Below are 26,138 nucleotides of genomic sequence, written 5' to 3' on the forward strand. Positions count from 1 at the left end.
CTGGGACCCCTATAATGTGAATGTTGTTGCGTTTAATGTTGTCCCAGAGGTCTCTTAGGCTGTCTTCATTTCTTTTCATTCTTTTTTCTTTAGTCTGTTCCGCAGCATTGAATTCCACCATTCTGTCTTCCAGGTCAGTTATCCGTTCTTCTGCCTCAGTTATTCTGCTATTGATTCCTTCTAGTGTAGTTTTCATTTCAGTTATTGTATCGTTCATCTCTGTCTGTGTGTTCTCTAATTTCTTCTAGGTCTTTGTTAAACATTTCTTTCATCTTCTCGATCTTTGCCTCCATTCTTATTCCGAGGTCCTGGATCATCTTCACTATCATTATTCTGAATTCTTTTTCTGGAAGGTTGCCTATCTCCACTTCATTTAGTTGTTTTTCTGGGGTTTTATCTTGTTCCTTCATCTGGTACATAGCCCTCTGCCTTTTCATCTTGTCTCTCTGTGAATGTGGTTTCTGCTCCACAGGCTGCAGGATTGTAGTTCTTCTTGCTTCTCCTCTTTAAGCTTCTTATGAATATACTTTATGTCTTGCGTTCATGACACACTTGGGAATTCCAGGGCGGACCAGTGGTTAGGACTCAGCGTTCTCACTGCCAGGGGCCAGGGTTCGATCCTTGGTCGGGGCACTAAGATCCTGCAAGCCGCACTTCAATAATTCCTCTTTTCCTTTCAGCTAACATTTTTCTCTTGTTCTTCCCACTCAAACTATCAAAAAATGTTGTCTACCTTTGCTGTCTCTATTTATTTACTTCCCACTCATCCTTTGCCACTGTAATCTCAGAGCAGTCATTCTTAACTACGTCTCTTTGGGACACCCGTAACTCCTCTCCCTTAAAAACTGCACATCTGAGCATAAACACAAAATTATTACTTTGGGTTTTTGTGGACCTTCCAAAGTCCCTATATAGTGAAGAATCCAGATGTACAGAACTGGTAAACTGTTGTCCCTTGGCAACATTCCAAAAAATAGCTTTTCTCAGTAAAGCTATGTTCGTGCATTTATTCAACATTTATTGAGTGCTGATAAGTGCTAAGCACCATCCTTGGAGAAAAGGATACTGCAATAATACATCAAACTATGACTGAAAGAGTCTTGGAATATGAGTTCATTTTAACTGTTTCAGCTGTTGCCAATTCAAGGCATGGCCTCAACAATCAACATACCTGGGAGATAGATTAGCAATCATTTATGAAAATGGAAAAGGCTAATAAAGACAGTTTCTGCTTTAGGGTGATTTGAATGTTTACCCTCAGAGTCCTGGCTCTCCTTAGGAAGTAATTTTGGGTCTGCCTTAATTTTAGCCTAGACAATGTTAAAAGTGGGTAGAACCGTTTGCCTCTGGCATTAAAAAAACAAAACAAACAACAACAAAAACCTCTCAAACATCACCCCTGCAAATTCACAAGATGACTCACTGAATGCCCAGCCTTAAGCAATGTAACCTCCTAATACATCATACAGAAGATAGTTGTTTGAAAACTCACATTAGATAATCATATGAAATGACTTTCTCTACACTATTATTGTATACTAACCAGTAAAAACAAGTTGGGGCTGTCTGACAAACATGATCTTGGTTTTTAAATAAACTGACCCATAACTCTTCTTTTTAGCAATAATTACATGATAGGAACACGCTTCTATTTGGGTTGTTTATATTTTATGATAATAAATGTCATTTCCACCTTTCTGTTAGGTATACCAGGAAGATATGCATCTACCTCAGCCAAAAACATTATTAGAAACAAAGGTGGGTGCAGGTGGGGTGGGAGGGTAAAAGAATACATTCCTATTTTATTCTACTGGAAATTATAATTTGGTCTATAAAGACAGTGATATTAGACCACGGCATGCTGGAACTGGCTTGTACTGGACTGATAAATTTTCAGAAATTTTGCAAGCCAGATGACATCAAGTTGGTAGTCTGAAACTGGCTGTGGTGGGAGCATTTATACCACAGAAATAGGCAACTGGTACCAACCAGGCTTCTCTGCACCCCAAGAGTCTATTGTTAAACATTTACTAGAACACCACTAGTTCACAGTGATTCTGAAAGTGACATTAGTGCAGTTCTACATTAACTTAAGTAGCTGGGTTTTATAAAAGTGTTCTTATAATTTAGCCTATAAATGATCAAAAGCCAAAGATACTTAATAAGAACCTTCAAACTTATAATACTTGTAACAGACTTCTCGAGGTGATAAAGAATGTAACAGTGGTCAGAAATGAAATAAGTTATAACTAAAGCTTACTTGACTTCATATGTAAAAATGGCTTGATAAATCTGGGTGATAATACACTAGCACAACAAAAACAGTAAACTGGCAAAATGAAGACCTTCTTCATTTTACTTATTTTTTAACATGAATTCTTTAATATTTTATTTAAAAAATTTTTAAAGTTTATTTATTTAGTTTGGTTGCGCTGGGTCTTAGTTGCGGCAGGCAGGCTCCTTAGTTGCGGCTCACGGGCTCCTTAGTTGCGGCCGGTGGGCTCTTTAGTTGTGGCTCGTGGGCTTCTTAGTTGCGGCCAGCGGGCTCCTTAGTTGTGGCTCATGGGCTCCTTAGTTGTGGCACGTGAACTCTTAGTTGTGGCATGCATGTGGGATCTAGTTCTCTGACTAGGGATCGAACCCTTGTCCCCTGCATTGGAAGGTGGATTCTTTTTTAAAGCATGACTAGTATTTACTTATTTATTTATTTATTTTTGGCTGTGTTGGGTCTTCATTTCTGTGCGAGGGCTTTCTCTAGTTGTGGCGAGCAGGGGCCACTCTTCATCGCGGTGCGCGGGCCCTCTCACTACCACGGCCTCTCTTGTTGCGGAGCACAGCCTCCAGACACGCAGGCTCAGTAGTTGTGGCTCACGGGCCAAGTTGCTCCGCGGCATGTGGGATCTTCCCAGAACAGGGCTCGAACCCGTGTCCCCTGCATTGGCAGGCAGATTCTCAACCACTGTGCCACCAGGGAAGCCCTGGAAGGTGGATTCTTAACCACTGCAGTACCAGGGAATTCCCTTGACATGAATTCTTGATTGATTTGTTCCAATTTTAAAGTTTGAAAATAAAGTTCTCAACCTTTTCAGAGTTTTCACTGAGACATGTTTGATAAAATCCTAGGCTAACAAACCATTCTCAGAAAATGCAAGAGATATTTTCCTGTATCTTTAAATGGTAAAGCTTGGAGGCCACACATGAGAGGCTTCTATTCAAGTATGAAAAGTACCAGAACTCAATGATTTTAAGAAGTGTGGGGGGAAAAAAGTGATAGGAAAAAAAAAGTTATTTCTTTGCTTGAGAAGCTGATAAAATTTGAAAAGTATCTTAGAAAACTTAATTATTTAATAAGTCTAAAGATTAACGGATAACAACTAAGACTTAAATGTCAGGAGTCATTAAAATTTTCCTTGGTAAAATACTTTGTATCAAATTGCCTCAGGCAAATAGAGATCATAAACTATATGTACATGATCCTCTGGGCTTACTTGGGAAACTATGTTCTGAATCTTTATTTGCAAGAGCCCACGCAGGTTGAACCTATTCTGCTTCTTTTGTAGGCAAAAGCATCAATATTTTAACATAAAGTAAAAAACACTTACCTCCACCAATTTCTGTAAACCATGAAGATGCAGAGTTCAAATTGATTGTCTCAAACTGAACTACCTGATTTAATTCGGTGCCCTTGCTAATAGCTACACAGACCATAGGGTATTCCTGTTCTGGTATTACCAGCATTTCAAACACATTCAAAGGACTTGGCAAAGGAAAATCAAAGTGCTGCAAAAAATAAACAGATGTATAATTTAGAAACAATCTCCTCATTCATATTGTTGAATAAATTCAACAGAAAGGCTTTCATTTTCTTGATTGATCTAATTCTGAAAAACGACTACCTCTTATCAGCACAAAAACAGACATATAGATCAATGGAACAGAATAGAGAGCCTAGAAGTAAACCCACACACCTATGATCAATTAATCTACAACAAAGGAGAAAAGAATATACAATGGAGAAAAGACAGTCTCTTCAACATGCAGTGTTAGGAAAGCTGGACAGCCTCATGTAAATCAATGAAGTTAGAACACTCCCTCACACCATATACAATAATAAACTCAAAATGGTTTAAAGGTTTAAATATAAGATATAGCACCATAAAACTCTTAGAACATAGGCAAAACATTCTTTGAAAAAAATCGTAGCACTATTTTCTTAGATCAGTCTCCCAAGGCAAAAAAATAAAAATAAGCAAAAATAAACAAATGGGATGTAATCAAACTTAAAAGCTTTTTGCACAGCAAAGGAAACCATAAAAAAAACAAAGAAAACATCCAGAATGGGACAAAATATTTGAAAATGATGCAACTGACAAGGGGTTAATTTCCAAAATATACAAACAGCTCATATAACTCAATATCAAAAAAACAACCCAATCAAAAAATGGGCAGAACACCTAAATAGACATTTTCCCAAAGAAGACATACAGATGGCTAACAGGCACATGAAAAGTTGTTCAACATCGCTAATTATCAGAGAAACGCAAATCAAAACTACAATGAGGTACCACCTCGCAACAGTCAAAATGGCCATCACTAAAAAGTCTATAAATAATAAATGCTAGAAAGGATGTGGAGAAAAGGGAACCCTCCTACACTGTTCGTGGGGATATAAATTGGTGTAGCCACAATGGAGAACAGTACGGAGGTTCCTTAAAAAACTAAAAACAGAGCTAACATATGATCCAGCAATCTCACTCCTGGGCATATTTTTGGAAAAGATGAAACTCTAATTTGAAAACATACATGCACCCCATGCCGTTCACAGCTGCACTATTTACAACAGCCAAGACCAGAAACAATCCAAGTGCCCATCAACAGACGACTGGCGTTAAGAAAATGTGATTGATACACACACACACACACACACAGGAATATTATTTAGCCATAAAAGGAATGAAATATTGCCATTTGCAGTAACATGGATGGACCTAGAGAATATTATGCTTAGTGAAGTAAGTCAGACAAAGACAAATACTATATGATATCATTTATATGTGGAATCTAAAAAATAATACAAATGAATATATATACGAAACAGAAACAAACTCACAGACATAGAAAACAAAGAGGAAAGGGAGTGGGGGAGGGATAAATAAGAAGTATGGGATTAACAAACTACTATACATAAAATAGATAAGGAAGAAGGATTTACTGTATAACACAGGGAACTATATTTAATATCTTTTAATAACCTATAATGGAAAATAAGAAATAACTGAATACTTTGCTGTATACCTGAAACTAACACAATATCATAATACTTCAATTAAAAAAAGGACTACCTTTAAATATTATGATAAGAATCAGTTTTCCATAAAAATATGTTTTAGAGACTTGGCCATATTCTTGTTTATGGCTGTGATATTTCTGGAAGTTTATTAACATAAGTTAAAGATAAAATCTTAAGAACACAAAAATCCCTAAACCAAATAAACAGCTATAAAAACTATAAACATGCTAACCCTAGATGGTAGCATTGGGGTCTTAAAATTTCAGGCTCAGTTATACATTAGTGTTTTCTAAATTAAAAAAATGTAAGCAAAGTAATATATACCTTTATTAACATGAATTTCTGCATTGGCTCATACCACTGAAGTAAAACAATTCCAGACTGTAAAGCTCCACAGAGGTATTTATGTCCTGTGTAAGGGTTTCTGACTGGAAAGAAACAAAACAAAACAGACACACCCAAAACACTGAATATTTTTATATAAAAACAAAGTTTAGCTAAAAGCAATTACTAAGTTATACTCACCTAAAAGCTAACCCAGCTTTCTTAATAAAGGCAGTGCTGATACATAGGAAAAACCAATTAAATGTGGCCTGCCACTGGTACCAAAATATGAATGGAAGAATAATCATTTGAACTAGGATGATAAGAGTGCAGAAAGTAAAGAAAGATGATATCTTTTTCCTTTGGCTTTGTTATACCCTTTCCTTTTCACTCTCTTATCTCAATTTTAATTGCATACATTTACTTCCAAACATCTTTAATATACTAGGTTCTTAAACATAAAAACAGTATTTTAAGCACCAAAACACCTAAACTATTTTACAATCTAAAGAGCTGCTTAAGTAAATGGACCAAAAGAGTGAATTCTAGGTCTAGTGAATAAGGTCTAGAAGGCAACTGAAATCTATCATTCCATTTAAACAAAACTTATTTATTTATTTATTTATTGGGTCTTCATTGCTGCGCACGGGCTTTTCTCTAGTTGTGGTGAGTGGGGGCTACTCTTTGTTGCGGTGCCTGGTCTTATTGCGGTGGCTTCTCTTGTGGAGCAAGGGCTTTAGGCATGCGGGCTTCAGTAGTTATGGTGCGCGGGCTCAGCAGTCGTGATTCACAGGCTCTAGAGCGCAGGCTCAGTAGTTGTGGCGCACGGGCTTAGTTACTCTGTGGCATGTGGAATCTTCCCAGACCAGGGCTCGAACCCGTGTCCCCTGCACTGGCAGGCAGATCCTTAACCACTGTGCCACCAGGGAAGTCCTATGATTCCATTTTTGGTATAATAGTTTACAGCTGTCTACTTAAGACAAGATGAAAATAACTAATTATTTTATAGCTTAATAAAGATGTAACTTCCTTGACTCAAATCTACAGAAATTCACATTGGTCTTTCCTTCTCCCCAATTTGATTCCCATCAACAGTAATGTATTTGATTATAAAAGTAGTTATTTGCAGTAAGCTCTATCTTAAGATATTTATGAGTTATACCTCAGATTGTAAGCATCGAGACCTTTCCTGAGTCAGAGATACTGGGAATCTGATAACAGAAATGGACCTGCATCTCCCTAGAAAAATGCTCATGAAATTTGCTTATAACCAGAGAGTATGCTGTGGACCTAATGCAGCATGAAGATCAATGTTTAGGCTCACTGATTAAACAAAAAGAATAAACAGAAAGTTAGGAGCCCAGAATTTGAAGCCACAGACCAGGTCTGATCCCAGGTTCTGCTACTAGTGACATAAGTATCATAAGCTGTTTAAGGGTTAAGCGAGAGAAGATAATTATATAGCACAGAATTTAACCTTGCCCCAAAAGAGGTCTGGCCTTTGTCCTCTCTTTTGGGAGTTAATGTCTAAGCCTCAGGAATGTCATGCCTGACAGGAGTGTCTTTGTTTGCCTGGGGCCTTGGTCACCGTATACTCCAACAATATGATTTAGAGTGGGGGTTGGCAACACTGGAGAGTCTCAGGGTGGGGGACAGTAATGCCAGAAAGACGAGCCATGTAATTTAGGGTAGGGGCTTTGGGTCAGGCAATATCACTTGACCTCCAGAGGGGATAGATACTGAGATCAGCCATGTGGGCAATCAAGCATGCCCATGTGATAGAGCCTTAATAAAAACTCCAGACACTGAGGTTGCTGAGTAAGCTTCCCTAGTTGGTAATGCTCTGTGTGTATTGTCACACATCACTGTCAGAAAAGTAACACTGTCCATACGCTGTCTATTATTCCATAGAGAAAGGACAACAGAAGCTCTACATCTGGTATTTTTCCTGGATTCTGCCCTATGCACTTCTTCCCTTGGCTGATTTGAATCTATATCCTTTCCCTGTAATAAACCATAACCAGAGTATAACCATTTTCAGTGAATTCTGTGAGTCCTTCTAGTGAATTACTGAACATGAAGGTGGTTTGGGGAACTCCCCAAACTTGTAGTTGGTATCAGAAGTGAGTGGTCTTGTGTGGACTGTTCCTTCTAACTTCATAGTTGGCCAAACTCCTGAAATAATAATGTTCATAAAACACTAAGCAATAACTGTTAAATAAATGGTAAGTGTTAAATGAAAGCTAGGATATTAGCAGAGATAGAGCCTTAGGGACTATGGTTAAAAAATTTGAGGAACACTATGCTCTGAGAAAGCATCAGAGCAATTATCTTCAAGCATTTTTATGTCCGACTATACATTCCTGAGCTTCAATGGCCCCTTAACTCCTTATTTAGAACAAATATAAAGCCTACCTTCCTTCATTTAATACTATAAGACTCTACAGATAATTTTAAAGATGTTAAAAGTTCTCATCATCCAGTTTGAGAAACAGCATTTACTCACCTATGCAACATTTGTGGCAGCCTTTTGTATCAGGAATCTTTGTTGTTAAAGCGAACTTTCTGAAAACATAAGACAACATAAATGTACTCTACTGCAGTGGTTCCCAAACAGTGAGTGACGGGTGAATCAGTTCCATCAGAACCAGTCAAGGAGCTCTAAAAACCACTGTCTTAAACTCTGACCCCAAACTATCTGATTTTAAAGAACTGAGGCAGGACCTGGGAATCTATATTATAAAACTTCTATGGATGATTGACATGGACAGTCAAGTTACAAAACACTTATCTTTTGAATTCTAGATGACATTTACTTTAGTGTAAACTACCTTTCAAAATTAAGACAAAAAGTTTTTTAGTGGGCAAGGAAGACTGGCTGTTTTAAAAATAGACACTAATTCCCCTCACTCCCAGTAGAATCAAAATATTCTGTACCTTGGTAGTATGCGGTCTGGAAACCTATGAGTTTGAATATGGGCAGCTAGTCCTGGTTTTTTGGCTTGTTCAAACAAAGCTATAAGATTATGAGAGTAGAGTTGAAAGGTTTTTCCTATAAAAGAGAAACATGTTATTTTTATTAGAATTATTTAAAGCAGAGAAATACTATTTTCAAGCAAAAGAAAAGATAATTACCTTCTAAAATGACGAGTCCAGCCATGTTCAAAAAGCCAAGAAAAATAGAGAAAAACACAAACAAAAAAACCTAGTTAATACTATTTTGAAAGATAATAAGTAAAATGAGTTTTAAGAAAGTAGATAATTTTGTTTCCCAGTACATAAATTAGATATATTCTGACTAATAGGTGATCTGGGCAGAATATATGTAAACCTTAATGAAGCCAACATAGAAAAAGAAATTGTTAAACACTGTACAATAGACTGAGTTACAATGATGTACATGTGATTATTTCAGTACAACATGGAAAATTATATAACTATACCACATTATCTTTCTGAGATAGTCCTATTTATCAATAATCTACCACATTACCTTGGATTAAAAACTGATTGTGAATGAAGTCTTGAAGATAACATTGAAATACTAAGAAAAATAAAGCAAACTAATATTATATGCCATAGGATATAGTAGGGCTACAATTATATCCTATAATTTATATGGGACAATAGAGCTACAATTTCCATATAATCAAAACCACAGCTGTATTAAAAAGGGGGATATATGGTAAACATTTTCTGACTCCTTATATACATGACATGGTACTATAACAACCCAAAATAGTATTTATCATTTTACTACTAGAAAACATGAAAAAAAAAAATGGTTTTACCCTCAACAAAATTTTCTGTATTTTCTCAAAATGCAAACATTCTGCCTAACACTATACCACCCTTCCTTTCTCCAGTACCCCTTTATATATAACTAGCTACCCAAGCAGCTAACACATGTACATGTTTGTGCACACATGCAAAGAAATGCAGACCCTTAAACAGAACGTTTTCTCCTATTGAGCACTACTACCTATCTTCATTCAGTTCCACAGGTCATTTTAACTACAGTTTGGAAAGAACCAATTTATAGGCTAATTTTTCCGTCTTTCTGTAGTTATTTTATAAATATACAAGATGTACTATGGGTGGCTTTTAAGCTTATTCCCAAAGACAGGCATAAATAGGGATAAAAGCAGTAAGAGAGTTAGAGGAAAGTGACTCTATATGAATATAACTCAGAATTGTTAATTCAAACAGATCGGGGTTTAAGTTTATATTTTCATAATAGTAATATGATATATTAATATTTTATTAAACAAAAGTAAGAAAACTGGGGGAAACATAATCAAAATCAAAGAGATTAAATATTTTGAGGACCCCAGTTTTTTAAAAGACATTTATAGACAATCAAATAATATGCTCTTTGTAAACACTGTCATCAGCTCAAATATACAAATTCCTGAAGAATCTCTACTAGGCGATGGTTAGTAGATGAGTTTAAGTTATACACACTCACACACACATACTTAAAATTATGAAAATGGCATTTCTTAAATTAGACCACAATTCATAATGATCTGTCAGTGAGTTAAAACTATATCAGCACTGATGCTTTAACGCATAAGTAGCTGAAAGGTAGACTTAATAATGAAAAGCCTGACAGTACAGTAAATAAGAGCTAGGATGTATTCATCACATATCTATTGAGATACAGAGCATGAAAGAGTATCAAACAAAAACACTGAAAAAAATTTAAGAAATGTTAAAATAATTTTTCAAAGTGGAGAAAGGGATAAATGCTATTTTAATAGCTGATCGCATTAGGATTAAGGAACAGAGAGAAATAATTAACTATCTTGTATAGTGGTCCCACCACAGAGTATTGTTCCAGGACCCCCTGCGGATACCAAAATCTGAGGTCCCTTATAAAAAGTCCCTTATATAAAATGGTGTAGTACTTGCATATAACCTATGCCCATTCTTCCACATACTTTAAATCATCTCTAGATTATGTATGATACCTAATACAATGTAAATGTATGTAAATAGTGACCCAATGCCTGGCAAATGCAAGTTTTTTCTTTTTGGAACTTCCTGGAATTAAAAAAAAATTCTATCTACAGTTGGTTGAATCTGTGCATGCAGATACAGAGGGCCAACTGTACTCTACTATCAGAATGAAAGCAAGCAGCAAGCCTTCAGGTAGCCACTTAAATCTAAAATGTAAGAAAATAGGTTTTGGCAGGTAACAATTAGGGGAAAAAGCCTGAACACCACCCCCTGCCCAACAACAACGAAAAAAGAAAAATACAAACAACAAAATTAGAATAGGTTGCTCTGGAACCCATCTGATTATTTATGAGACTTGAAAGCATTGGTCCAAGTTGGTTAGTAAATATGTGGTCCATAATAACATGAATTCTACCAGCAAGCATCTTCACAGTTTTCTAAGTACTTTGGATATCTCACTTGATCCTCACAGCAATCTTGTGAGGCTGTTATTGTTACCATCATCCTTATGTTACAATTAAGAAAACTGAGCACAGCAACATGGATGGACTTAGAGATTATCACACTTAAAGTGAATTAAGTCAGAAAGAGAAAAACAAATACCATATGATATCACTTATATGTGGAATCTAGAATATGACACAAAGGAACCTATCTACGAAACAGAAACAGACTCACAGACATAGAGAACAGACTTATGGTTGACAGTGGGAGGGGGCGTGGGGGAGGGATGGACTGGGAGTTTGGGATTAGCAGATGCAAACTACTATATACAGAATGTTTAAACAACAAGGTCCCACTGTATAGCACAGGAAACTATATTCAATATCCTGTGATAAACCATAATGGAAAAGAATATGAAAAAGAATGTATATATATGTATAACTGAATCACTTTGTTGTACAGCAGAAATTAACATGACACTGTAAATCAACTATACTTCAATAAAAAATAAATTAAAAAAAAGATATAATTTATGAAAAAAAAAGAAAACTGAGGCTGAGAGACAAGAGACAGTGATTGGCTTAAGGTTACAAAGAAAGGAAGCATCTGGATCCTCTGATTCTTTCCCTTCAACTGTTGATTCTCAGTGGAAGGCAGGGATGGTGACAGTAACAGAGACTGTGGAGAAGGGGATGGCCTCAGGGAACAATCACTGTCATGTTCCCCAACTATGTAGTTCCTGGGCAGGTGTGGGAAGTACTGCTCTGACAACAAGGTCCCTTCTCAAAGTTTCTTCCAATTCTACATCGGTAAAAAATACCTGCAAGTCTCAAAGTTAACTATACTAGATTATAATTACCCTGAATAACATTTTAAAATAATGTGTATTAAAATTACATTTCTCTGCTTGTCCATGGTTTATTTTTCATATCATTTTCATAATATACATACCTGACAATGACATTAAAGTATTATTGATGACATAGAGCCAAGTACATTTCCGTGGAAATAACTATTAAGAAAAAAAAGGTAATTAAAACTCTCCGATTTTCATTCCCTTACCCCTTAACCTCCAAATTGCAACAGTCTGAAAGAGTAGAAAAACAAGTATTTTCTACCTTTCAGTATATTACCAAAACCTTATGGGAAAAAAATCTTTCAACATGAACATGTGAAGAGTACAATTTCACCCCTTTAAATATTTAAATCATAAAAATTAAAACTGAGGCCCATATAAATTGCTTTAAAATTAAGTTATTTACTTTATTCAATTGACTCAAACTAATTTTTTGAGTTAAAACTCCTAAATTACCTGTTCCATCGTTGCCTCATGTAGTTCATTGAGATTCAATGTATAAATACCATCTTCAGTTCCAAAAATAATGTACTGATCTAAAATAGTTGAGATAAATCACCAGAATTTACTATCATTTTCTGAAATCATTCACTAAAATAATGGCCCTATATTTTAATGGTATTAAGAGTTAGATAGCCACCCACCAATCCAAAGAAAAATTATTTTCTAAAACCCATGCTACCTTCTTTACCTCTTTCCCCAACTCTTTATTTTTTAACAGTAGATATATTCTGTTACTAACTCTGCTTTATCTTACTATAAAATCCTTTTTTAAAACATAATTTTCATCACATGTCATTTATTCAAACATAAGTAAATAAATGAGAAAGAAGGGAAATTGTCAATAGATGTCAATGGATTGTCAACAGATGCTAAAACTAGTCAGTGAAAGTCTAATGAGCAAGAGGATATGTATAAAGTCTCAATGAGTCTTCACACTAATTACTTATTAATTACTTTGGGAAACTAAATAATTAAGCGATTACTTAGAAAGGGAAAAATAGGAACTTGACAGAAGAGAAGGCTAGTGAACGCCACCTTAACCAACTGGTCAATGTTAATATCACTAGTATTTGGACAAGCTGATACCATGTGCCTCCTGATATGATGGACTAAGAAGAGCACAGAAACATTTCTCTGATATTTCTGCCCAAAATGCATAACGTGATCTAAGCATGAGGACTCATCAGACAAACTCAAATTAAGGGACATTCTACAAAATAAGCAGCCTCAAAATGGCAAGATCAAGAGAGAAAAAAAGGTTGAGAAACTGTTCCACACTAAAGCAGACTAAAGGCATGGTAGCTAAATCCAACATGTGAACTGGAACTGGATGTTGGATTGGGGAAAAAAAGGAGGGCGAAGATGATAAAAGACATTACTGGGATAATTAATAAAATTTAAATATGGACTGTGGATTAAAAGACAGGATTATATCAGTGATAAACTCCCTAATCTTTATAATTGTACTGTGATTATGTAAGAGATGATTCCTGTTCCTAGAAAATACAAACTGAAGTATAAGGGGAAGAGGAGCACGATGTCCACAACTCACTCTCAAGTGATTGAGAAAAAAATGCACATACAGACAGAAAAGAGTAAAACCAATGTGGCAAAAGGATGAACATACACACACTACTGTATATAAGACAGATAACCAACAAGAACCTACTGTAGAGCACAGGGAATGCTATGCAATATTCTGTGATAACCTATATGAGAAAAGAATCTAAAAAAGAAGGGATATATGTATATGAGTAACTGAATCACTTTGCTGTATACCTGAAACTAACACAACATTGTAAATCAACTATACTAAAATAAAATAAAGTAAATAAATAAATAAATAATCTGATGGTGAGAGCGTAAAACAAAAAAAAGAAACAACTGATGATTCTGAGTATATAGGGGTTCTTGTACTACAATATATATTTCTCTAACTTTTCTGTAAGTATAAACATAGCAAAATATAAAGGTACAAATATCAAAAAATCCTGTTTCCTTACTGTTAAAAATTCTTTTTCTCTGTTATATTTTCTAATAGCGGCATTTAAAACAGATAATTACACTACCTGTCTTTATGACTGTACTGAGGTAGAAACAAACATTTCCCAAACATCCTCTACTGCCTAACCTCTGCTAATTTCCAGGCAACCAGGTAGGCTCCTACCTTCCTTGCAACAAGTTGAGTATTATGAGGATATGTATTATAAATGACCACATTGAGAACCAGAGGTGTTAAGTATCTTTTCCAAGTCACACAGTAATGTCAGAGTGGGAATTCAAACCCAGATCTCTTTGATTCCAAATTTTTGCCTCCATGTATTATGCTTCCTCACTTTAAAATTACACAGCCTAAATTTTTAAAAATAAATTTTATTTTGCCATCATTTCAGACTTTCAGAAAAGTTATAATAATACAACAATTCTTAAATATGCCTCATGCAGATTACACAAATGTTAACATTTACTGAGAGGGAAGACAGCAGAAGCAAGAAGAACTACAATCCTGCAGCCTGTGGAACAAAAATCACATTCAGAGAAAGATAGACAAGATGAAAAGGCAGAGGGCTACATACCAGATGAAGGAACAAGATAAAACCCCAGAAAAACAACTAAATGAAGTGGAGATGGGCAACCTTCCAGAAAAAGAATTCAGACTAATGATAGTGAAGATGATCCAGGACCTCGGAAAAAGAATGGAGGCAAAGATCGAGAAGATCCAAGAAATGTTTAACAAAGACCTAGAAGAATTAAAGAACAAACACCTAGAAAAATTAAGGAACAAACAAACAGAGATGAACAACACAATAACTGAAATGAAAAATACACTAGAAGGAATCAACAGCAGAATAACTGCGGCAGAAGAACACATAACTGACCTGGAAGACAGAATGGTGTAATTCACTGCCGCAGAACAGAATAAAGAAAAAAGAATGAAAAGAAATGAAGACAGCCTAAGAGACCTCTGGGACAACATTAAACGCAACAACATTCGCATTATAGGGGTCCCAAAAGGAGAAGAGAGAGAGAAAGGACCTGAGAAAATATTTGAAGAGATTATAGTCGAAAACTTCCCTAACATGGGAAAGGAAATAGCCGCCCAAGTCCAGGAAGTGCAGAGAGTCCCAGGCAGGATAAACCCAAGGAGAAACACGCCGAGACACATAGTAATCAAACTGAGAAAAATTAAAGACAAAGAAAAATTACTGAAAGCAACAAGGGAAAAACGACAAATAACATAGAAGGGAACTCCCATAAGGTTAACAGCTGATTTCTCAGCAGGAACTCTACAAGCCAGAAGGGAGTGGCATGATATATTTAAAGTGATGAAAGGGAAGAACGTACAACCAATATTACTCTACCCAGCAAGGATCTCATTCAGATTCGAGGGAGAAATCAAAAGCTTTACAGACAAGCAAAAGCTAAGAGAATTCAGCACCATCAAACAAGCTCTAAAACAAATGCTAAAGGAACTTCTCTAAGTGGGAAACACAAGAGAAGAAAAGGACCTACAAAAACAAACCCATAACAATTAAGAAAATGGTCACAGGAACATACATGTCGATAATTACCTTAAACGTGAATGGAATAAATGCTCCAACCAAAAGACAGAGGCTCTCTGAATGGATACAAAAACAAGACCCATATATATGCTGTCTACAAGAGACCCACTTCAGACCTAGGGACACATACAGACTGATAGTGAGGAGATGGAAAAAGATATTCCATGCAAATGGAAATCGAAAGAAAGCTGGAGTAGCAATACTCATATAAGGTAAAATAGACTTTAAAATAAAGAATGTTACAAGAGACAAGGAAGGACACTACATAATGATCAAGGGATCAATCCAAGAAGAAGATATAGGGCTTCCCTGGTGGCGCAGTGCTTAAGAATCTGCCTGCACTGGCAGGGGAAATGGGTTCGATCCCTGGTCCTGGAAGATCCCACATGCCATGGAGCAGCTAAGCCTGTGCGCCACAACTACTGAGCCCACGCGCCTAGAGCCCATGCTCCGCAACAAGAAAAGCCACTGCGATGAGAAGCCCGTGCACTGCAATGAAGAGTAGCCCCCGCTCGCCGCAACTAGAGAAAGCCCTCGCACAGCAACAAAGACCCAACGCAGTCAAAAGTAAATAATAATTTAAAAAAAGAAGAAGATATAACAATTACAAATATATATGCACCCAACACAGGAGCACCTCAATACATAAGGCAACTGCTAACAGCTCTAAAAGAGGAAATCGACAGTAACACAATAATAGTGGGGGACTTTAACACCTCACTTACACCAATGGACAGATCATCCAAACAGAAAGTTAATAAGGAAACACAAACTTTAAATGACACAATAGACCAGATAGATTTAATTGATATTCATAGGACATTCCATCCAAAAACAGCAGATTACATTTTCTTCTCAAGTACGCATGGAACATTCTCCGGAAAGATCACATCTTGAGTCACAAATCAAGGCTCAGTAAATTTAAGAAAACTGAAATCATATCAAGCACCTTTTCTGACCACAATGCTATGAGATTAGAAATCAATTACAGGGCAAAAAACGTAAAAAACACGAACACATGGAGGCTAAACAGCACGTTACTAAATAACCAGAGATCACTGAAGAAATCAAAAAGGAAATCAAAAAATACCTAGAGACAAACGACAATGAAAACACGACGATCCAAAACCGATGGGATGCAGCAAAAGCAGTTCTAAGAGGGAAGTTTATAGCAATGCAAGCATACCTCAAGACACAAGAAAAATCTCAAATAAACAATCCAACCTTACACCTAAAGGAACTAGAGAAAGAAGAACAAACAAAACCCGAAGTTAGTTCAACGAAAGAAATCATAAAGAACAGAGCAGAAATAAATGAAATAGAAACAAAGAAAACAACAGCAAAGATCAATAAAACTAAAAGCTGGTTCTTTGAGAAGATAAACAAAATTGATAAACCATTAGCCAGACTCATCAAGAAAGAGAGAGGACTCAAATTAATAAAATTAGAAATGAAAAAGGAGAAGTTACAACAGACACCGCAGAAATACAAAGCATCCTAACAGACTACTATAAGCAACTCTATGCCAATAAAATGGACAACTTGGAAGAAATGGACAAATTCTTAGAAAGGTGTAACCTTCCAAGACTGAACCAGGAAGAAACAGAAAATATGAACAGACCAATCACAAGTAAAGAAATTGAAAGTGTGATTAAAAATCTTCCAACAAACAAAAGTCCAGGACCAGATGGCTTCATAGGTGAATTCTATCAAACATTTAGAGAAGAGCTAACATCCATCTTTCTCAAACTCTTCCAAAAAATTGCAGAGGAAGGAACACTCCCAAACTCATTCTATGAGGCCACCATCACCCTGATACCAAAACCAGACAAAGATACTACAAAAAAAGAAAATTACAGACCAATAGCACTGATGAACATAGATGCAAAGATCCTCAACAAAATACTAGCAAACAGAATCCAGAAACACATTAAAAGGATCATACACCATGATGAAGTGGAATTTATCCCAGGGATGCAAGGATTCTTCAATATACGCAAATCAATCAATGTGATACACCATATTAACAAATTGAAGAATAAAATCCATATGATCATGTGAACAGATTCAGAAAAAGCTTTCGACAAAATTCAACACCCATTTATGATAAAAACTCTCCAGAAAGTGGGCATAGAGGGAACCTACCTCAACATAATAAAGGCCATATACGACCAACCCACAGCAAACATCATTCTCAATGGTGAAAAACTGAAAGCATTTCCTCTAAGATCAGGAACAAGACAAGGATGTCCACTCTCACCACTATTATTCAACATAGTTTTGGAAGTCCTAGCCACGGCAATCAGAGAAGAAACAGAAACAAAAGGAATACAAATGGGAAAAGAAGAAGTAAAAGTGTTACTGTTGCAGATGACATGATACTATACATAGAGAATCCTAAAGATGCCACTAGAAAACTACTAGAGCTAATCAGTGAATTTGGTAAAGTTGCAGGATACAAAATTAGTGCACAGAAATCTCTTGCATTCCTATACACTAATGATGAAAAATCTGAAAGAGAAATTAAGGAAACACTCCCATTTACCACTGCAACAAAAAGAATAAAATACCTAGGAATAAACCTACCTAGGGAGGCAAAAGCCCTGTATGCAGAAAACTATAAGACACTAATGAAAGAAATTAAAGATGATACAAACAGATGGAAAGATATACCATGTTCTTGGATTGGAAGAATCAATATTGTGAAAATGACTATACTACCCAAAGCAATCTACAGATTCAATGCAATCCCTATCAAATTACCAATGGCATTTTTTACAGAACTAGAACAAAAAAATCTTAAAATTGTATGGAGACACAAAAGACCCTGAATAGCCAAAGCAGTCTTGAGGGAAAAAAACGGAGCTGGAGGAATCAGACGCCCTGACTTTCAACTACACTACAAAGCTACAGTAATCAAGACAGTATGGTACTGGCACAAAAACAGACATATAGATCAATAGAACAGGATAGAAAGCCCAGAGATAAATCCACACACCTATGGTCAACTAATGTATGACAAAGAAGGCAAGGATATAAAGTGGAGAAAAGACAGTCTTGTCAAAAAGTGGTGCTGGGAAAACTGGACAGCTACATGTAGAAGAATGAAATTAGAACACTCCTTAACACCATACAAAAATAAACTCAAAATGGATTAAAGACCTAAATGTAAGACCAGACAGTATAAAACTCTTAAGAGGAAAACACAGGAAGAACACTCTTTGACATAAATCACAGCAAGATCTTTTTTGATCCACCTCCTAGAGTAATGGAAATAAAAACAAAAATAAACAAATGGGACCTAATGAAACTTAAAAGCTTTTGCAAAGCAAAGGAAACTACAAACAAGACGAAAAGACAACTCTCTGAATGGGAGAAAATATTTGCAAATGAATCAACGGACAAAGGATTAATCTCCAAAATACGTAAACAGCTCATGCAGCTCAATATTAAAAAAACAAACAACCCAATCAAAAAACAGGCAGAAGACCTAACAGACATTTCTCCAAAAAAGACATACAGATGGCCAAGAAGCACATGAAAAGCTGCTCAAAATCACTAATTATTAGAGAAATGCAAATGAAAACTACAGTGTGGTATCACCTCACACCAGTCAGAATGGCCATCATCAAAAAATCTACAAACAACAAATGCTGGAGAAGGTGTGGAGAAAAGGGAACCTGCTTGCACTGTTGGTGGGAATGTAAATTGATATAGCCACTATGGAGAACAGTATGGAGGTTCCTTAAAAAACTAAAAATAGAACTACCATATGACCCAGCAATCCCACCACTGGGCGTATACCCTGAAAACCATAATTCAAACAGACACATGCACCCCAACATGTTGTTCACTGTAACACTATTTACAATAGCCAGGTCATGGAAGCAACCTAAATGCCCATCGACAGACGAATGGATAAAGAAGATGTGGTACATATATACAATGGAATATTAGCCATATAAAGGAACAAAATTGGGTCATTTGTAGAGACATGGATGGATCTAGAGACTATCACACAGAGTGAAGTAAGTCAGAAAGAGAAAAACAAATATCATATATTAACGCAGACATGTGGATCCTAGAAAAATGGTACAGATGAACCGGTTTGCAGGGCAGAAATAGAAACAGAGATGTAGAGAACAAATGTATGGACACCAAGGGGGTAAAGTGCAGGTGGGGGTGGTGGTGGGATCAATTGGGAGATTGGGACTGACATGTATATACTAATATGTATAAAATAGATAACTAATAAGAACCTGCTTTATAAAAAATAAAATAACATTCAAAAAAAAAATAAAGACACCACATGATCACACACACACAATAGAAGTTAAATTTACTACTTTTGCTTTTATCCTTCTTTCTCTGTACACACATATTTGTCTTCATTGTCTGAACTGTTTAAGTTATGAGCATGATACCCCTTTATTCCTAAATATTTGTGTGCATTTCTTTAAAAAAAAAAAAAAAAAAAGGTCTTATACAACCACACAACAATGATCAAAATCAGGATATTAACACTGAAACAATACTATTATCTAATATCTTGATTTTACTGAAAGCGATTTTCAATTGTCTCAGTATTGTCCTTTTACATAAATGAAAATGCCGAATTATGGTTGCAGTCAGTTGTGATGTCTCTTTAGTCTCCTTTAACCAGGAACTGTTCCTCTTGAATTCTGATGCCTTAAACTAAAACTATTTATCTATTTAGGTTGTTACACTAAATAGTATAATACCTACACTCCTTAGCCTCTAAGTTGAACTTTTAAAGTAAAAAGCCCTCAGTTCACTGATCATAAGGATCTTTTCTGATAATGAATATTTTGTTGGAGATATATATAAAAATTCAGAAATGTTACCTTTTGTATCAGGATGTATCCAGGATGTTGCACAATTAATTTTCAAAGGACAGCCATCAAAAACTTTGGAAAAACATGCTCCCATCTTATTTATAAAGAAAGAAATGTTGACTTATTTGATTAGATAATTTTATACATTCTTAGAAAATAGCTAAGATTATTATGAAATGCTAAACTGACTCTTATTTGCATACACTTGTGGTCTCATTACAAAACAAAATTCATATTTTGGTATAATTTAGCGCCTTCTATGAAGAGAGTTTTACACTCTTTCCTTGTGTAATCCACTACTTTACAGCAAAAATATCAAATTTATCAAAACGTCTACATATGTCAATGATACATTCTAGGAATTTTACATGACTACTTATCTTTAGGACTAACATTTAATAATGGGAAACAATTAATGATTTTATTGAGTAACATCATAGTGATTATAATTGCAGTATACCTCCATAATAGTGATGAAAGGCGAAAGACTGATATTTACACTAAAGTTTTACTGTATAAAAAGGTACAATTTATAAGGCACCCATTCATATGACTGGCTGAACTACCTTAGGTAGGTTCTACAGAAGGACCAGAGAACAAGAGTTAACAGGAGCTTCCCTGTTCCTTTTCACTGTGTATAGTTCAATGTAAAAATGGCTTCAGGGGTAGAAAGATATTTAACCAACATAATGAAGAGGACACAGTACTAGTAATACCATCACATTAAAATTAAATTGGCCTTTGTAGGCTAATCAGAGAACCCAACTGTCCGTACTTATAAAAAGTGAAATTTACCCAATTCTAACTAACTCACTCAAATTAGGGTACATGATTTGATCCATGGTATATCCAAATGCATTTAATGCCTTTGTATTTTATGAATCCTTCCTTTCAATGGCTCAAGATACTTGATAGCAAATAAACAATCTTCTGTTGCTTCTAAAGAGAGAAAAATTGGCAAGTGGTTCACATAAAAATATTCCTTACCAGCACTTTTGGGGTGGGTGGGAGGCCATTGATTACTGGTTTCTGTGGGAAAAGTGATTTTTAATACTGTAAGACCTCTTAAAGCCTTAAGAAAAACTTTATACATTTAGAAATCCAGTTATTCAAATTCCTGAATTAAACAGACTATGCCCTTTATATGATAAATACAGTATTATTTACAACTAATCACCAAACACCTGTTATACCTACAGGGAAATCTCGCTTGTCCTTTTTTCGTGGTAACTGTGGTGCTTGCGCTGATCCTTCTGTGTTTTCACTCATCAGCTTTGAAATACCATCACCATTTCCTAAAGAGAATCATGGTTAAAAGCTGAATGACCATACAAATAAGTACTTTCCTTGAAAAATCATTTCCCCTTCCCCCCAGTACTTGTTTTCCATTTGGGTGTTCCTTTATAGGGAAATATTCTCTACTGTCAGATGAGTTAAAGCATCTCTGGTGCCTTTCTCTAGCTTATGTAGAGGCAGCACTGCATCTATAGCAGTGGTCTTAATCCATGAAAACAACAAATGTCTTTCCATATTGTGAGAAAAATGAAATCTAACCTACTAATGCTGATATTCAAGGCCTGTCATAATTTAAGTTCAACCTACCTTTTTAAGGCTTATCTCCCAGTATATACCCTTCAAAAGCTCACACTTCTACCATACTAGACTGTACTTCCAACACATTCTAGATTTTCCTGCTTCAGTGCATTTGTTCATTCTTTCTTGTTCTCTAAGAATGCCTGTCAGTATTGGTTCCACCTATTAAAGGCTCACCAAGCCGTTTAATGCTCTGCAAGGGCCTACCTCCTCTGTTCCCTATCCTTATCTCCCTCAGAGATCTCTTGCATTGTTACGTATAGTTACTTATTGTAGGAGACACTTAAACAAAATGTCTTGTCTGATATTATGTGCACATGGGTATAACTTCTGCTATAGACCCTGAACTTCCTGAGGGCAGGGTCATCCATTCATCTTTCTAGATCCTATAATATTTAGTAAGGGATCAAATTAGGGTTGAATTGGATTCAATCTATTTATAGTCCACCCATGTGGAACTTTAAAGAACCTTCACAAAGCTTCAAACAGTAATAAGACTGACTAAAGAAAAAAGACATTCTTTAAAATATGAACAAAACGGCCTTCTTTTCAGCCTTCACTTTGATTTATTTACCGAGATCACAGTATCTAGCTGTATGCACTCCAGGCCTGCTGATACTGCTAGCCATACCAATAGAGGAAGTCTCAGCTACAGGACCACAACTTGGGCTACTCTGTCTTCTGAGAACTTGGGGAGCTCTGTTCTCTGAATCAGGACAACGTTTTACAGTTGATGATTTTTCTTCATCTGGGAGGTTGTCTTCAGGGTAACTGTTTATCCTTGGCTAGTTGATAATAAGAAACGAAAGTACTTTAATAAATTTGGACATAAAACATTAACACTTTGTTATTATTATGCATCAAAAACTTTAGGGGGAGGAGAATATGCCTTTTTTTTCTTTCTCCTGTATAGTTCAATTCACTGGGCCAAGTAAGCAAGGTAAGCAAGAGCTGAGTTACTATCCCAACACAGCTATGAACTTGCCATGTGACTTTTAAGCAGCCCTAACCCCAAACTGATGTTTTTATAACCAATAAAATCATATACATAATCCACAAAATATTTAATAACTACAAACAAGCAAGGAAAGTGACTTAATAAAGTATGACTCTAGTGCACTGTCCAACTGTAGTAATAAATGAGGACTGTAAATGATGAACTCCTCTCCTCTCCATGTGGTCAAGTATTGCCTCAAATGAGTAATAACCTATCTTTGCCTTTTTCTAATAGCTATAAAAATATTATATTTCTCATGAAATCTTCTTTAATATATTTTTACATCTTCATAATATGCTCTTGAGGAAAACTTTACCCTAAAATATATTTAAGAGAATTTTGAATAAATTCAATAAAGTTATTTAAAAAATTTATATTATTATTTAAACAAGGATATATTGTTGAAAATCTTTAAGTAGCTCACCTTAGGAGGTAGGGGAGGTGGTATTGCACGTTTTGAGGTTGATCTAATACAAAGAGAAAAATGCAATTTAGATGGTGATAAATGACCATAACATAAAACACAGAGAGAGCATTAGATGTGCATTAAAATCTGCTTCTATTCAGGGGATATAAAAGACAATTAGATCATGGTACAGAGTATTTTTAACATGTGGTTTTTTTTTTTACTTTTTGTTTGTTTGTTTATTTATTTATGGCTGTGTTGGGTCTTCGTTTCTGTGCGAGGGCTTTCTCTAGTTGTGGCAAGCGGGGGCCACTCTTCATCGCGGTGCGCGGGCCTCTCATTATCACGGCCTCTCTTGTTGCGGAGCCCAGGCTCCAGACGCGCAGGCTCAGTAGTTGTGGCTCACGGGCCTAGCCGCTCCGTGGCATGTGGGATCTTCCCAGACCAGGGCTCGAACCCGCGTCCCCTGCATTGGCAGGCAGATTCTCAACCACTGCGCCACCAGGGAAGCCCCAGAGTATTTTTTAAAGCTATAGGAAGACCTAAGATCTCACTCTGTCAAACTGTATTAGTATGACTATAAAATAGAGTTTTTATAAAGTGAATACGAAGTGTTTTTTACTTTATCGTTACGCTTTGCAACATTTAATATGTAATAAAAATGATATTAAACTTAGTAGTGAAAAAGAGATTTGGAATTTTAGAGTTGGAATCCACAGTGAATCATAGATTCAAATGGCTGTATCATCAAACCCTCTGTTACTCCAAGTGGGGTCCACAGATGAGCAACATTGGTATCACCTGGAAACTTTTTTTTTTTTTCTGGCTGCACAATACAGCTTGCAGGATCTTAGTTCTCCGACCAGGGATTGAACCAGGGCCCTCAGCAGTGAAAGCGCAGAGTCCTAACCCCTGGACTGCAAGGGAATTCCCATGGAAACTTTTATAAATGCATCCTCCAGACCTACTTAATCAGAATCTGCATTTTACCAAGATTTCCAGGTGATCCTCCAGGCACATCAAAACTTGAGAATCACTCATCTAGCCCACTGGTTCCACACATTTATCCATAGTCACTGCAATCAATTGCGAAGCTTTCAGGATTCTTAGATTCCACTCCCAAAGACTGTATTCTATAGCAGGGGTTAGGAAACTTTCTATAAAGGGTTAGACAGTAAATTTTGCAGGCTTTATGAATCATATAGTGGTCACAACTACTTAAACTCTTTTACTGTGTGAAAGCAGCCATGGATAATATATAAACTAATGATCATGGCTGTGTTCCAACTAACCTTCATTTATGAACATCGAAATTTAAATTTCATATAATTTTCACGTGTAACAAAATTACATTCTTCTTTTTTCAACCATTAAAAAATGTAAATAGGGGACTTCCCTGGTGGCGCAGTGGTTAAGAATCCGCCTGCCAATGCAGGGGACACAGGTTCGAGCACTGGTCCGGGAAGATCCCACATGCCGCGGAGCAACTAAGCCCGTGTGCCACAACTACTGAGCCTGCGCTCTGGAGCCTGCGAGCCACAACTACTGAAGCCCGTGCACCGCAACGAAGAGTAGCCCCCGCTCACCGCAACTAGAGAAAGCCCGCGCACAGCAGTGAAGACCCAACGCAGCCAAAAATAAATAATAAATAAAATAAATAAATTTAAAAAAAAAAAAAAAAAAAAAAAAAATGTAAATAGGGCTTCCCTGGTGGCGCAGTGGTTGAGAATCTGCCTGCCAATGCAGGGGACACGGGTTCGAGCCCTGGTCTGGGAAGATCCCACATGCCGCGGAGCAACTGGGCCCGTGAGCCACAATTACTGAGCCTGCGCGTCTGGAGCCTGTGCTCCACAACAAGAGAGGCCGCGATAGTGAGAGGCCCACGCACCGCGATGAAGAGTGGCCCCCACTTGCCGCAACTGGAGAAAGCCCTCACACAGAAACGAAGACCCAACACAGCCATAAATAAATAAATAAATAAATAAAATATTAAAAAAAAAAAATGTAAATATCATTCTAGTTCGTAGGATGTACAAAAAATAGGCACTAGGCCAGATCTGGTTTATAGGCTTACAGGCCATACTCTGCTAACCCCAGATCCACAGGCCTAATGTGGGGTCCAGGAATCTGTATTTCCAAAGAGCTCTCTAGGCACTGCAATGCACTAATAGGTTTGGAACAACTCATCTAGGTCAGCCCTGTCACTTAATCGTTGAGGAAAGACAGGTCTAGAATATGAAGTAACCACATTGCAGAGATGGAATTGGGGCTTTCTGATTCCTACTATCGTATTTTTTCCCATGAGATCATGTAGCTCATCTTTCAGTATATTAACACCACACGTACTGTATTTTGATTTAAAGAACAAAACTACAAAGCCTTAATGATCAACACATTATGCCTTTGGGCAATTAAAAAAAGTCAGAAGCTTTTCACTGACAAAAGGCATAGTACAACTTTTATAAGAAAAAAATTAAAGCTTATTAGAATAAAGCACTCCCCATCAAATACTGTTCTTATATAATTAAGTAAAATAAAGTTAAGCTAGAAAAACAACTTACTTGCCAGTATTTGCACCATCAACAAAAGGATTCCACCGTAACAGAAAGTTTGGGTCTGAAGACACTCCCTGTGAAGGTAAAAAAGAGTTTAAGATGCTACCTTATAACAGGTATCATTCATTTTATGTGATTCAAGAACATACTCATTGTCATGATTATTAATCATCTTGGCTTTCAACGGTTTAATCTCTAGCTACACTTGCTGTCATTTGACACATTTATGTCAATAACTCATTATTAGATGACTTAAACTTAACAGAATCTATAAACATACTTATAGCTT

At 36.3% G+C, this 26,138-nt stretch overlaps 1 protein-coding gene across 1 annotated transcript in view; it reads right to left on the reverse strand.

Annotated features, from left to right (window-relative positions):
* MAP4K5 (mitogen-activated protein kinase kinase kinase kinase 5) overlaps positions 1–26,138 on the reverse strand; it is a 144,627-nt gene that overhangs the window by 17,803 nt on the left and 100,686 nt on the right. Inside the window, exons 16-28 of the mRNA XM_059914200.1 lie at positions 25,856–25,923; positions 23,313–23,355; positions 22,523–22,676; positions 21,496–21,593; positions 21,286–21,327; positions 20,308–20,392; positions 12,333–12,412; positions 11,972–12,032; positions 8,750–8,752; positions 8,552–8,666; positions 8,121–8,179; positions 5,615–5,718; positions 3,603–3,780 (exon numbers count right to left, since the gene is read on the reverse strand). Coding sequence (XP_059770183.1) covers positions 3,603–3,780; positions 5,615–5,718; positions 8,121–8,179; positions 8,552–8,666; positions 8,750–8,752; positions 11,972–12,032; positions 12,333–12,412; positions 20,308–20,392; positions 21,286–21,327; positions 21,496–21,593; positions 22,523–22,676; positions 23,313–23,355; positions 25,856–25,923 — 1,090 coding nt within the window. The remainder of the gene's footprint in view (positions 1–3,602; positions 3,781–5,614; positions 5,719–8,120; positions 8,180–8,551; positions 8,667–8,749; positions 8,753–11,971; positions 12,033–12,332; positions 12,413–20,307; positions 20,393–21,285; positions 21,328–21,495; positions 21,594–22,522; positions 22,677–23,312; positions 23,356–25,855; positions 25,924–26,138) is intronic.

Source organism: Balaenoptera ricei, chromosome 2 (genome assembly GCF_028023285.1).
Source record: "Balaenoptera ricei isolate mBalRic1 chromosome 2, mBalRic1.hap2, whole genome shotgun sequence".
In the NCBI taxonomy this organism is placed as follows: domain Eukaryota; kingdom Metazoa; phylum Chordata; class Mammalia; order Artiodactyla; family Balaenopteridae; genus Balaenoptera; species Balaenoptera ricei.